The sequence below is a fragment of the Delphinus delphis genome, chromosome 14 (assembly GCF_949987515.2).
Source record: "Delphinus delphis chromosome 14, mDelDel1.2, whole genome shotgun sequence".
NCBI classification, from domain to species: domain Eukaryota; kingdom Metazoa; phylum Chordata; class Mammalia; order Artiodactyla; family Delphinidae; genus Delphinus; species Delphinus delphis.
Window position 1 is genome coordinate 24,932,668 of NC_082696.1, and position 15,674 is coordinate 24,948,341.

General features: G+C 41.0%; 1 protein-coding gene across 1 annotated transcript in view; it reads right to left on the minus strand.

Annotated features, from left to right (window-relative positions):
- The window catches only part of ECT2L (epithelial cell transforming 2 like), a 72,696-nt gene extending 58,978 nt beyond the window's left edge, over window positions 1-13,718 (minus strand). The window contains 3 exon segments of the mRNA XM_060030419.1: window positions 898-1,024; window positions 1,948-2,139; window positions 13,660-13,718. Coding sequence (XP_059886402.1) covers window positions 898-999 — 102 coding nt within the window. The 5' untranslated portion in view covers window positions 1,000-1,024; window positions 1,948-2,139; window positions 13,660-13,718.
- Window positions 13,719-15,674: the final 1,956 nt, after the last annotated feature.

Below are 15,674 nucleotides of genomic sequence, written 5' to 3' on the forward strand. Positions count from 1 at the left end.
GAGGGCCCAAAGAGATACTGGATCCTCACTATTGTTTCCACCTAAGCTAATGTGGTCCGGGAAACAGATCCCAAACATTTCATCTTGAAAACACATACTGGCTACTTGCTTAATTGTGAAAACAGGGCCATGTGAAGTAGGTGTGATTTTACTAACCCACAGTCCTACCTCTTCATAGCACCCACCAAAAGGAAAGTTAGTAAATTTTGCTGAAGAGCCATTGTTAGGAGTGTCTCCATGAAAGACATACACCAGGACCAGCGTCCCCCCAAACCAGGACTTCAGTCCAGCTTGGCTCAGAGGACATATATAAACCCACTGTCTTTATTACTAGTCAGGCTTTGGTCCCAGCCCATCTGGTCTCCTTCCCTTGTGAATGTGCCTGGACCACGCAGGAGCTCTGAGGACCCAGGCAGCCCCCTTTTCCAAGAAGGTCTGGCAGAGCTGCCTGGGCCATTCCAGTGACTACTTCCTGCGTTATCTTTCAAAGGAGGGGCATCCCCTGGCCCCAGGGAACCATGCAGTTGGCACAAGAGGGAAGAGAGAATGAAAGAAACACATATCAACACTCTCCACACCAAAATACCACCAAAGCACCTTCTCTTGTCTCCTCCCCCTTACAGCAACCAGGGTGTGTCCTGGAGGTTTCTGTTTCATCTCTGGAGGTGCTGACAGGGCAAAAGTGGGAGCAGCTCTTGCACCTCCCATAAGATTGGAGTCGTGGGCTGGGGTGAGGAGAGACTGTCTTTGGGGTAGGTTTATTTTTGTTTAAAGTGACTCAGAAACTAAGTTCTTTACAAGTATTTATTTTATTTTAAATATGGCAACATGAGACCCAATATATCACAGTAAAATTCACCTTAGAAAGCTTGTCTTATTCTAGAGTATGTGACTCACCTGTCAATTTAATGACTTGTTGCTAAAAGGTGTCCAGGCACTGAATCTTGTGTGGAAGCTCTCCATTTCCAAGCTTTCCCTGGGAGAATTCCCAGCTGACATCTCAGCAAATTATTTTCGTCCACACCTAGAACATCCAGTATATTAATGTTGTCCATATAGGAATAATAGAATTACAGCAATTCATTTACATATATTTGCTTATATAGATACAATTAGAGCAATTCATATATATATATCCATACAAATATACACAGAGAGTTCATGAACTCTAAATCATTGCGATTATTCTCTCCTCAACTACCTGGACCCAAATGTGAATCCAAACCAGAGCTGTTTTTTACTTTGCTGGCAAAATGACTCAGAAATTGGAATGATTCTTTATCAGCCATAAATACTGAATTTTTCTTTCTCTGGAAAGCAAGAATCTGAAGGGCTCAAAGAGGGCGCCCCCACTCCCACCCCAGTGCCTAGCTTTTGAGGACATAAGTCAAAAAGGATATAGAAGAAAAAGTTAGGCTAATATATTAATGATTTATTGCTGCATAGCAAATTACCCTAAAACTTAACAGCTCAAAACAACAAACTCTTCTTATTATCTCAAGTTCCTGAGGGTCGGGAATCCAGGCACAATCTAGTAGGGTACAGTATTGTTAGTCTACTAGGGCTGCCATTACAAAACACCACAGACTGGGCGGCCTGAACAACAGAAATTTGTTTTCTCACAGTTCTGGAGGCCGAAAGTCCAAGATCAGCATTGTTGTTTCTGGTGAGGCCTCGCTTCCTATCGTGCAGGCAGCAGTCTTCCTGCTGTGTTCTCACAAGGCCTTCATTCTGAGCACACACGGGGTGGGGTGCAGGAGGCACTCTGGTATCTCTTCTTCTTCTTCTTATAAGGATACCAGTCCTATTGGATTAAGGCCCCCAACCCTATAACCTCATTTAACTTTTATTACTTCTTTATAGGCTCCACCTCCAAATGTAGTCACATCGGGGGTGGGGGCTTCAACATATGGATCTAGGGGTGGGGGGACACAATTCAGTACATACCAGGTACCTCTCCTTCAAAATCTCCCATAGGCTGCAATCATTGTGTTGGCCAGGACTCCAGCCCCATCTGAAGGATCTGAAGCTCATTCATGTGGCTGTGACCAGGATTCAGTTGTTCGTGGACTGTTGGGTGGAGGAATCCTTTGCTTTCCTTGCCAGATGGGCTTCTCCATAGGGCAGTTCACATGGCAGCTGGCTTCCATCAGAGGAAGCAAATGAAAAAGCAAGAGAGGGCACACAAGAGGGAAGCCACAGTCTCTTTGTAACCTAACCTCAGAATTGGTATCCCATCACTTTTGCTCTGTTCTATTAGGTAAAAGCGAGTCACTACGTCTGGCCCATACTCCAGGGGAGAGGATTACACAAGAGCACAGATAGTAATACAATCTACCACAGTTCACCCTTTGGATCAGTTCCCTTCCTTTCCCACATGCAGAACACGCTCATCCACGCCTTAAAGCAGACAACCCCAAAGTTCGATCTCATCAGTATTTTGAGCTTAGATCCCAGGAGATAGAAATGATTCATAACAGCCTCTACAGACCCAGATATACCTACTCTTGATCTCGAGAACTCTGAACTAAAAAGAGAAGCTATCTGGTACCAGCTCCTACGCACAATATATATAATGGTAGAACAGGAAAAGGATAACTACAATAAATATTCCCATTTGTAAAGGAGAAGAACGATATATAAAAGAGTTAATCCGTAGCAGTTCTGAGATCCTGCTGTAGAAGGCTGGAACCCAGTTATCATTTTTAGTCTCAAACAATCACATTCTCTTTTATACCGTGTAGGTAACGCCTTTGACAAAATGGCTTTCTCAATATCTATCTCAAGTTATTTGATTCCAGGCAGTGCTATGTGCCACAATTGTTTAGAGACTTGTCTCTCTCTCTCTCTCTCTCAATTTAATTGCAAGTAGTTTGAGCCTATCAGACTTTCCTTAGGAAGAGCCAAACCCTAAGTCTCCCCTCTTTGAGATATTTTCCCAGCGTGAAAGTATTTGCTGGGTACCACCTTATTCCATTCAGAGATCCTAACAATGGTGTGACAACCATACTCTTCCTGACTTGGTCTTTGCCGCTAGGCAGAGTTTTAAGCAGACTTTTTTGCTCAAAGGACTTCTCTGTTGCTTCTTAACTAGTTGAACATGTGAATCAGTTGCACCTTCCAAGCTTGCAAAACCCTGAGTTTTTTGGTTGTCTCTGATTTCCTTTTCATTCCTGCTTGCAAACCAGCCAAATATTTTCTGAGCTCCTTTAATTCTTGTAGTACCTTGGCAAATGCAGCCAGTAGAAATGAACACATTCTAATAACAGTCATTTTCTACCTCTTTGTATAAAGTACAAGCTCATTAGGTATGTAATATGCCTTTTAAGCTATTCTAGACTATACTTTTATACATTTTTTTGGTAACATGGATTGCTGACTGTCCAAGTCTCCAATAACAATTTCATGCTGCCAGACTGGATGTTAATGTCACATAATTTGGAATGTATTGATGTTGGTATGGCAGCACCTTACTCCTGGAACCAATATTTGTATCTACCAAACATTTAAGGAAGAAATAACAAACTTATTCCAGAGAATAGAAAAAGTGGTAATTATTTCCAGGTCCTTCTATGAAGTCAGCATAACCTTAACACCAAAACCCAACAAGAACCTTATAAGAGAGGAATATTATAGGTTTATTACCATAAACATAGGTCCAAAAATCCTAGTCAAAATATTAGAACACCAAACCCAGCAATGTATTAAAAATCTTATTATATCACCAGCAAGTTGGAATGTAAATTTGATTTGATATTACAAAATCAATGCACTTCTCATCATTAATAAAACAAAGGAGAAAATCATGAAAATCTCAGTAGATACAAAAAGTGCATTTGATAAGATTCAACTCCCATTCATAACAAAAAAAATCTTACCAACCTAGAACTAGAAGAAACTTCCTAATCCAAATTAGGACATATTATAAGAAACTAGCAAACATTAAACTTAATAGTAAAATGTTGAAACTTTCCTTATAATTGCCACTACTATCTTTATTCAATATTGTTCTGGAATTCTGTCCAATGTAATAAAGCAAGAAAATTAAATTATAATCATTGAAAAGGAAAAAACTGTCATTATTTATTAGTGGCATAAGTATATGTAGAAAATACTGAAGAATTTACAGGTAAATTGTCAGATTTAATGCATGTTTAGGAAGGTTGCTATACACAAGGTCAACATAAAAAATCTGTATTTCTGTATACTAACAACAAATTTTTATTAAAAAACAGTATGTCATTTATAATAACTTTTAAAAATCCAATTTAAATCAGAGGTACAAATGTTCCACATAGAATACTAAAAATTTTATCAAGAGAAATTTTTAAAGATCTAAGTAACAGTAATGTCTATATAGATGTTTAGTTGTACCAAATTAATCTATTAATCAAAACCCAGCAGTGGGGTGGGGTGTTTGTGTGCACGTGTGTGTGTGTGTGTGTGTGTGTGTGTGTGTGTGTGTTTGACAAACTAATTATGAAATGTGTATGAAAATGCAAAGGGTCAAGAACAGCAAAGACAACTTTAAAAAGAATAAAGTAATAAGACTTACTCTACATGGTATCAGGACTTATTTACTATAAAGTTAGTGTAAATAGAGCATGAGATATTGGCATAAGAATAGACAAATAAACCAGTTGAGTCCAGAAACAGACTCGCAAATATATCTCACTAGATTTATGACACTAGTGGCACTGCAGAATAGTAGGAACGGAAGATTCTAGTCAGCAACACATGGAGTAGAACCACTGCATTCCGTTGGGCCCAGCTGATCCTCAGAATCATAACAGTAAAAGATTGTTTTAAGCCACTAGAGTTTGGAGCATTTTGTCATTCAGCAATAAAAACTGATAGAAAAAATTCATACCTGGAAGTAGAGTATTGCCATAACATAGCTTAAAGCATATGGCAATGATGTCGAAAAAGAGCAGCAAGTGGAAATTGGAAGGGTGGTGAGGAGACTGTCAGTGGAGCCTAGAAGAACAGTGAAGTTGCTAAGAAAGGCTAGAAAAAGGATCACCTGTGTTATGTAGCAGTGGAATGTTTAGTAACACTGTTGCCTGCATTAATGTGGACAATAGGAAATCTACCAAGGAATGTGCAGACCTGGCTAAAGAGATTCCAAGCAGGATATAGAAAGTTCTGACTGGCTTCTTAGCTGAATATGATACAATAAGAGAGACATGAACTGACCTGAAAATCTAGTTTTTTAGCAGAATCTAGCAGAAATAAAGAACATCTAGTACAGTATCTCCAGCCAGCAAAAAGTCTCAAAGTAATAAATGGCTTCATTTCAAAGACCTCCTTGATAAGGTCTTTGAAAGGTTTAAGGTGGTGTGTCTCATAGACCCTCTCATTTAGAAAATAAAAGAGTTCCTAAGAGTCTTAGAGACTTTGTCCCACAGCACCCTGATTCATATCCCAAGGCAGCCAGGGGCCTATCTCAAAGGGATTTGTGGATGCAGCCTTTGTTGAAGAGAATGGATTATAATAAGATACACAGAAAACCCACAAAATTGTCAAGAAGATTGTTCTGGTGAAAGCATGACCAGCTTGAAATAAAAGGGACTGAGAAGGCCTGAAATAGTCTCTGAGCCTCCAACTTTCTACAGGTAAGAAGCAGGCTGAGAAAGCTTTGCAACTGCAACCACAGATAATTTCTTATTGAGAAAGATGGGTGACGCAGAGGACAGAGCGAAGAGTCAGTAGTGCAGAGCCAAGAGAAGCTGAGATCAATGGATCAGGAGATTACTCCCAGGGAGTAGACCTGGACCATAATCAAGGAATCATCAGGACAACTGGTCTGGCTGAATTTCAGAATTGCTATGGACCAGAAACTGCCATGTGACTTGTTTCCCGCCTTTGTGAATAGGAAGGACTGCTGTGGTTACCCTTTTTGTGTTTCACTAGTGTAATCTAGGTGTCTGGGAGACAGCTAAATTCACACGTCTCCAGTTCAAGAGCAGCGACAGACAAGGAGCCTCACTTGCAATTGGGCCTGATGCAGATCACGAGAGACTGGACTTCTAGACTGATACCACAACTGGATGAGACCTTGGGTGTCTTGGGATGGGGTAAATGCATTCTGCTTGTGAAAGGCATGTGAATTGTTGTGACCAGAGGAAGCAACGTGGTATACTGTCTGTACATATGGCCAGGAATGATTGCTCCCATCCAGTTCTCCCATCAAGAAGTGGAGTCTTATTGCCCTTCCTCCCCACAAATCTGCACTAGCACTGCCTTGTTATAACCAATAGGACGTTATGGAAGTGATGATATATGACTTCTGGTCCTGGGCTTTGAGACTTGCAGTTTCTCTTCCTGCACTCTTGAGATCTAGCTGCCGGGTAAATAAGCTCGGGCTAGATTACTGAGTGAGGTGAGACCACATGGAAAGACAGAGGTTGAACCAGCCCCCAACTATTTCAGCCACCCCAGTCAGAGCACCAGATGTGTGAATGAAGCCATCTCGGGTATTCCAGTTCCAGCTGAGCTCTCAGGTAAATGCAACCAAACGAATGACCCCAGCCTACAACAGCAAGTGGAACTGCCCGGATGAATTGTGAACCCACAGAATTGTGACAAACAATGATTCCTGTTTCAGCTTTGGGGATGGTCTGTTATCCAGCACAGACTGACAAAGTTGTGTGTTGGTGAGCATCCAGAACTCATATATAGCTGGTCAAAGTGTAGATTAGTATAAGTGCTTGAAAAACGGGCATTATTTCCTAAAGTTGAACATATGCATACACTTGACCCAACAGAAAAACATGCACGTGTGGACCAAATATATCCACAAGAATGTTCATAGCTGCTTTGGATAGCTCCAAACTGGATACAACCCAAGCATCCATCAACGGTTGAATAGATAAATATATTGTCATATATTCATGCAGTAGAATGCTACAGCTCAATGAGCAGGCTGCTGCTACACACAACAGTATGCATGAATCACACACCTAAGACATTAAACAAGGGAAGCTGGAAACAAAGTAAAACATTTTGCATGGTTTTTTTTTTTTTTTCCTTTGTTGCGGAAAGCGGGCCTCTCACTGTTGTGGCCTCTCCTGTTGTGAAGCACAGGCTCCGGACGCGCAGGCTCAGCGGCCATGGCTCACGGGCCCAGCCGCTCCACGGCATGTGGGATCTTCCCGGCGGCATGTGGGATCTTCGCGGACCGGGGCACGAACCCGTGTCCCCTGCATCGGCAGGCCGACTCTCAACCACTGCGCCACCAGGGAAGCCCCTTGCATGGTTTTATTTATACAAAGTTCTACGCCCTAGTGGTTGAAGTCAGGATAGTGGTTACCTTTGGGGAGGAAAGAGAAGGTAATGACTAGAAGGGATATGAGAGGGGATTCTGGGGTGCTGGTATTGACCTAGGGGTGGGAGCCTGGGTGAGTTCACTTTGTAATTCATCGAGTATTACACTTATAACATGCATATTTTTCTATATCTTCTATTTTGATTAAGAAGTTTTTAAACAACATCAAATACTACTAAGTACCTAGAAAAAGTAAAAGTACAACTTTATAAGGATAGAAAACTTTACTGAAAAACAATTTTTAGAGACCTAAATCAATGGAGAGAAATGTTTAGAGGTATGTATTAGAGATTCAGAAAAATGAAGAGACTAATTCTCTCAAATTGATCTACAGATTCAATGCAATCCCAAAAAAATCCCAAAGTGATATTGTATGTGTGTAACTTGAAAAGCTGATTCTAAAATATTTATGGAAATTTACAAGGCTAAAGTAGTCCAGACAGTCTGGAAGAGCAAGAGAGGGAGATGTGTTTCTAGATATCAAGACTTATTATAGGAGAGGAGGGATAAATTGGGAGTTTGGGATTAACATATACACATTAACTGAATCACTTTGCAATACACCTGAAACTAACACAGCTTTGTAGATCAACTGTACTTCAATAAAAACAAACAAAAAAACAAGGATATATTGTATAGCACAGGGAATTACAGCCATCCTTGTAATAAATTTTAATGGAGTATAATCTGTAAAACTATTGAATCACTATGCTATATACATGAAACTAATATAATATTGTAAATCAACTATACTTTAATAAACAATTAATGTAGAAAAACTTATTATAAAGCTGCACTAATAAGATGACATGGTATTAGCATGGGGACAAATAACTAATCAGGGGAGCAGAAGAGAAGGGTCCAAAATAGAGAGACTCATGTATACATGGGCACTTCTTAGATTTCAAATCAAAGAGGAAGAGAGAGAATTTTCCATTTATAGAAAACAGAGTATCTATTTAAAAAAGAGAAAAGCAAGTGGACCACTTTCTCACACTGTACCACACGTACATCAGTGTCTGGAGGCTTTTTACATATAAATTCAATTACACGTGGCTTGTGAGTGCCCAGAAGACAAAATTAAGAACAATGGATGAGGTCAGAGAGATGGATTTTGGCTCAGTCTAAGTGGGAAAACAATCACTTCAGCAGCATTAGCTGTCTTGGGAGGTTATGTCCATTACAGAAGATGTTAAAACACAATTGGATGACTGCTTCCACTGAAATTCTAGCTGAGATTCAAGCATCAGAAATGTCTAAGTTTCTAAGCAACCCTCTGTTGCTATAAATACCAAGAAGAGAGGGAACAATGTGAATTTCTTCAGCCTGGAGTAGCTGAAGAAATTTTATTGGCAAGTCAGAAGAATCTGAGAATAAGCCAAACGCTGGTGGTGCCTCTTCGCTTATTACACTTCAATGAGACAGAAGCACATTTTAAAAATGAATATCTCGGAAAGTCACGTACCATATTAGGAACAGTTTTAGAAATATTAAAGAAGGGCAGCATGACATGGTGAGCACCAAATTTGAATTCCTGCTCTGATCCCCCTAAATTGAAGCCTTAGGAACTTCACTGGTGGTCCAGTGGTTAAGACTCCATGCTTCCACTGCAGGGGGCATGGGTTGGATCCCTGGTCTGGGAACTAAGATCCCACATGCTGCACGGCCAAAAACAAACAAACAAAAAACCTCAACCTCCCCACCCCAAAATTAAAGCCTTACAAGTAATTTCATCTCTGAGCCTCAGTCTCCTCACGTGTGAAGCAAGGCAGTGATGTGTCCTGGCAAACTACAGTACAATAATGTTCAGATAAAAACCTCATGGCAATGTGGAAAATTAAATACCTCCCTCTGAATCAACATTAAATCAAAACAAATCCTTAGTTTCATAAGATGCCCAGCTGTTGTTATGTGAAATCTCTCCAAGAGCCAACATAAGGGATTTTTATTTAGCAACTTCTCAAAATTGGTATTATCCTCTGTGGTAAGGTATTACTGAGTTACAAAATGAGCAGAACATTACAGAAAGAATAGTTGCTATCTCTGCTGGTGGGCTTCAATATGTGAGTACAGTACATCATATACAGATATAAACATAGACACATACAAATTCCCACAGGATTACATTCATTCTCTTAAATGAATATGTTACTTTATTGACTAGTTATTTGATCCAGGGAGAGACGGCATGCTGGCAGTCACTACTTCTTTAAATGGAATGATTTCTTTTCATAGTCCAGCATTTAAAATCTCCCCAGGGACTTCCTTGGTGGCACAGTGGTTAAGAATCCGCCTGCCAATGCAGGGGACATGGGTTCGATCCCTGGTCCAGGAAGATCCCACATGCCGAGGAGCAGCTAAGCCCATGCGCCACAACTACTGAGCCTGCACTCTAGAGCCTGCCAGGCATAACTACTGAAGCCCGTGCACCTAGAGCCCGTGCTCCGCAACAAGAGAAGCCACCACAATGAGAAGCCCGTGCACCACAACGAAAAGTAGCCTCCACTCACCACAACTAGAGAAAGCCCACACGCAGCAACGAAGACCTAATGCAGCCAAAAATTTTAAAAATAAAAATAAAATAATTAAAAAAAATTCTTTCAGCCTCTAAAAAATAAAACACAAAACTCTCCAAATAGTAGCTCCGTAAGCTATTAATAGGTATTTCCCAGAAAAGCAGCATCTGTGGTTAAATATGCCTGGAAATGATTGATTGAACAAAATTAAAACTTTTTTTGTAGGATGTTTTGCAAATTTAGTATATTGATGTTCAGTCAATCTCCAAGAGAAGGAGGTAATATGTAGCATATCTCTTGTTCATTGTTAAAGGAGCCTATCATGAAGTGTATTAGTTGTCTAGTGTGGGTATCATGGTGGGTATCTAGTGCTGTGTAACAAACAGTCCCAAAACGTAGTTGCTTTAAAAAAGCATTTATTCTCTCACAGTCAGGGGTCAAGCATGGCTTAACTAGGTCCTCTGGTTCAGGGTCTCTCACAACCCAAGTGTCAGCTGGGGCTTTTGTCATCCCAAAGCTGAACTGGGGAAGGATCCACTTCCAAGCTCGGGTAGAGGGTTGTCACACGATTCAGTTCCTCACAGACTGAGGAGAAAGGGCCTCAGTTCCTTGCAGGCTGGAGGCTCCCCTCCCAGGTGGGCTTCTCCACAGCTTAGCTCACAAAACGGCAGCTGGCTTCCACTCAAGTAAGCAAGCGAGAGGGCAAGAGAGGGCAGGCAAGATGGAAGCTAGAGTCTGTAACAAAATCTCAGAAGTGATATACCATTGCTTTTTGATTCGTCAGAGCAGGGGTCAGCAAACATGGCCAGCAGGCCATATTTGGCCCAATGCCCATTTTTGTAAATAGTTTTATTGAAAGACAGCTAATCATATTTATTTACATATTGCCTGCGGTTGCTTTTCAGTACAACAGCAGAATTGAGTAATTGGGAAAGAAACCACATGGCTCACAGAGCAAAAAATATTTCCTACCTGGCCCTTTACAGAAAAAGTTTGGCAAACCCTGCATTAGAAACAAGTCTAGCCTCCACTTGAGGGGAGGAGATTCAAAAGGGCATGAATACCAGGAAGCTGGGGTCGTTGGGAGTCATTTTAGAAGCTGCCTACCTTGTAGTGCCTGCCAACAGGTAGGGACTTGGCAAGTAGTTGCTGAGTGAATAAATGAATAATTGTTCACATCCACCAATTTTCTAAATTCAAGGGCTGAAAGAAAAGTTACTAGCCAAGAAAAAGCCAAATTCCTTCACCGATTATTAGGATTTGACAACTGCATCACAACTGTAACAACTTATCAACTTGTGTGATCTTCTTATTAGTAATTTCCATCATTATGTCAAGTGAGTTAGATGGCAAAATAAGCTTAGGATTGAATTCATATGTAGATCAGACAGATTATTCTTTCACAACATCAGCAAATTGGCAGAAAGCGTACGTATTTGAGATGAGAATTCACTCTGGGGGCAAGAATATTTATTGTGAATTATGTTTACAATCGGACAGCTACAGTATCTTCTAATACCAAGAGAGACTCAAAACCTAAATGTACAAAATCAAATTCTCATCCATTGTTTTCATCTCTTCTCCATGTGCTTTCTCCAAAAGCCAAAATACTGTACCACAAAGTTCTTCCTTGATCATTTAGGATCTCTCTTGTTCTAGTACAAAGTAGCGAGTCATTCTTGGAAGAGGAAATGCCCCGCTGCTGCTGCTTTGCTTACAGCCTAGTTTTCCACTGAATTGAAACTCCAGTGTGGGTGACACAAACTGGAGAACTATTTCTTACCTCACTCTGTAAAACAAGGGCTCTAAATATTTCTAAAGTTTGGTGCAAAAAGGGAATAAAATAGGAGACCCCAATCTGTGGTTTTTCTCATGTTACTGGATCCAACAAACATATTAAGTAACTAAATCAAAGTGGGGAGGGGGACATGGAATAAAGGCTATGTTTAACATCCTACATTTTTTTGAGTAGCTACTCTGACTGGCACAGTGCTAGTAAGTCTCTTTCCCATACACGAGCTCATTTATTTCTCACATTCATCCTGGGAGTTTGATTACAGATGAAAAGAACAGGGTAAAGAAAATATTCCAAGGTCACACAGGTAGTAACTGGTATCAAGTTTAAAGGTTATACTGGATTTTTCCCAACATGTGAGTGTAACTTGAATTGGATGTATGACTGGTATGGGTTAATTTGGAAATATACTTTCTATCCCATGACTTATTATTCTTTATAACTGACATATCAACGAGAAACTCAGCAATCCACACTTGCACCTCCATGCTTAGGGAGAAAAAGGCGGGTGGGGGGTGGCGGGTGGTGCCTGTTGTGTGACAACCAAAGCCAGGTTAAGGGGTGAGAGGGCTGGACAGCTGCCAGTCCATACAGAGAGCTAATCATCACTGGGATAAATCAAAACCCTGTTGTCATTAACTGTGTTTCCACAGGTGATTGGTTACACAGCTGGAGAAATGTAAATTACTCGGGTCCTACTCCACTGTGCAAGACACTGACTTGGAGTGGAAACTGGAAACAAAACATTGTTCCCTGGCACAGAGGTACCTACATTTGAGTACTTTGGCAATTCACATTGCAAGTCGTACAATGATTCATTTATTTTCTAAAAGTTAATCCTTTAAATATGCCTCCTCAGAGGTTGTGTGGTTCTAAAGATTGCAGAAAAGAACTGGTATACAGGAAAAGTGAGTGTGATTTGTGAAAAAATAGAAATGAAAGATAATTCCAGTTAAGTAAAATGTCCTATATTCGGGGCATGTAAAAACATGCCATTTTGAACATAAACTGGTATATAATTTTTATTAAATGCACAAATAAATAATGAAAGTAATAGCATGTTTTGAGGCACAGGAGGAGTTTTGTGGCCAAAACTGGACATAATCAAATGCTGGATTTGCTCACAGATATAGAAGTTTAAAGCTATAACATAAAAATTATAACAAGAAGTGACTGTACTATTTAAATTCATTCAAGAAGAATAATCAATTATTGTTGTTCTAAAACTTCCAAGTTCCAACCCCTACTTTCTTTCACGTAAATAATGGTTTTTAGAGCACAATTTTTGAGGTTCCTATGATGCACAAATGTCAAGACGGGCCTGAAAACAATTACACAGGTTGTGCTGCACTTGAATGCGTGTGTTGTTAGGATATTCTGTTCTGATACATGGCGAGGCTGATTAATAAGCAGAGCATGAGTCCTTTTAAAAAGATAAAATATAAGTATCACGATTTTAACTAAGGTTTGATCTTATTGATCTATATATGACTATAACCCTATTCATCAAATCTTAGCATATTAACTATTCAGAGCTATAGTTCTAACCACTTACTGTATTCGCAGTAGATTCTTTGTATTTCTCTTTCACTACCTGCCCCCCCGATCCCTCTCACTCCCCCCCCCGCCTCGTGACCCCACTTTTCGATCCGGAGGAAGAGGGTGAGAACTGCCCGAAGGAGGGAGGGAGTCGCTGTGAGCCAGCTCAGAATCCTATGAAGATCAGTGTTTTCCAAACTTCTCAGTAACTCAGTGACTTCATCCCTATCTCAAATGCGTGCTCTGCAGGAAATAAGAGTTTACTGGCCACAGCCCAATTCAAACCTGACCCTAGGCAGGGACAGTGGTGTTTCTCCCAAACGCCACTTCAGTGCTGTGGTTCTCCAAGGTCACCGAGGGGGAGCCCAGCGAGGGCGCTGCTTTGGGTCTTCCCGAGGCTGCACCGGGAACTAAACCGCCCGGGAGCTGGGCCCCCATGGCCCCAAGAAAAAGCTGTGCAGCCCGGAAGGCAAGCGCTTTACCTCCGGGAGGTGGCGGAGAGTCGCGGCTCCGAGCGTCTGCCTCCTCTTTGGACCGCGTGGAGCTGCAAGAGCAGGACCCCGGACGCAGCCTGAGGGGCAGGGGCAGGGCCGGCAGCCCGCCGTCTCCATAGAGACCGACCACATGGCCCCGCCCTCCCCCCCCCCCCCCCCCCCCCCGCAGCTCCCGGCACCAGCACCCACACAGGGTTCCAGAGCGGCTGGAGGGACAACGTGACCGACGCCTTCCCAGCTGGAAGGCCCAGAGGCCGGGCGGACCAAGCCCCGAGCGCCAGTGCCCTGCTGGCCAACGCCCCCTCCTTAAGGGCTGCACTGGATTCCGGCCCGGCCCGGGCGGCGTTCCCGTTTCTTTGTCACCCTTCAGGGAGTCTGCGGTGGGATCCCGGACATCACTGTAGTTCCAGAAGCCCCTGAAGACACGGAGCAGTGGGGCCAGACCCCGACAGGAGACTTGGATACAGAAGCCAACGTTTGCTTTCTCTCAAAGAAAGCCAGCAATTTTAAGGCTGTGTGATGGAAAAGGTGGGGTTTCTTATCTTCAGCAAATCCTCATAATATTTTAATACTTATTGCCAATTTTCACATTATACAGGAGGTACCAAAGCCAAAGCAACATCCTTCTTAATTAATTTCTAATGGTTCTGGTCAAAATGCCTTTAAGTATTTATTGTGAAGCCTGGAAGTTTTTTTCATTTATATGTAGATGAATAGTTACCACCAAGGAAAGATGTTCACAACATGAAAAGCAGGTTAGAAAACCATATGAATATTACTACCTAATTTTTGTAAATAAACGTTTGTCTAAGAAGTCTGGAAGTATGTAAACAAATGTTAAATGGTTTGCTCCCGTAGTACTTTAAAAAAATCAATTAAAAAAAAATTCTACAATAAATATGCAACATCTATATAAATAATAAATTTTATTCTGATCCAGGCACCTCATTTTTTTCCCCTGTTGCCTTTAACATGTTTTAGTTGTGTGAAAGGATACAAATTAGATAAACTAAAAATTTGTTACCTGGGACCCACATGGGGTTCACTGACACAAAGGACAAATGAACCAGCTGAATAAACAAGGTCAATCTGCTGCTCTGTCACTAAGCCACAGGAAACAGCTTTTGCTTTACTCTATGTCAGGACCCATCCAAGAAAAACACGTCGATTGGCAAAGTTTCCTTTTGCTCTGTCAGACCCTAGAATGCTTTTTCCCTTGGAATCCCTATTTGCTCAATCCAACAAAGCAGTTTTGAAGGTTACATTTAATGTTCTGGTGATTTTCTCAGTTTTAAAAGGGGTATTAAAAGGACTGATTAGATAAACTGATCAAAACTCTTGGAACGCAGAATGCCAAAAATGACTGAAATTGAGACTTTTAAAAAATATTGTTCAATGGGTCCCCACCCTCCCCATCTCCCATTAGGTGCTTGTTTCTGTGGCCTGGACACAAGGAGGAAGAAGCATGGACCTATTCTACAAGGTGAAGGCAAGTGAGCTATAAATGAATAAACAGTATGTGGTATATCCATACAATGGAATGGGATTTGGCCAGGAAAAGAAGTATTGATAACATGCTACGACATGGATGAAACTTGAAACCTTGAAAACATTATACTAAGTAAAAGAAGCCAGTTACAAAAGCCATGTATTGTATGATTCCATTGATAGAAAATGTTCAGAATTGGCAAATCCGTAGAAACAGAAAATAGATTACTGTTGTCAAGGGCTGAGGGCTTCGGGAGCTAGGGAGTGACTGCTAATGAGTTTCTTTCTGAGGTGATGAAAATGTCCTAGAATTAAATTATGATGAGGGATGCACAACTCTGTGAATCTATAAACCGCTGAATTATATACTTTAGAAAAGGTAAATTCTATGGCATATGAATTATTTCAATAAAGCTATTTAAAAACTAATGTTAATGTTCAGCTGTTTGCTGAACATTACTGGTGTCAGCTATTGTGCTAAGTATCTTATATGTACTTTTTTACTTCTTCATAAC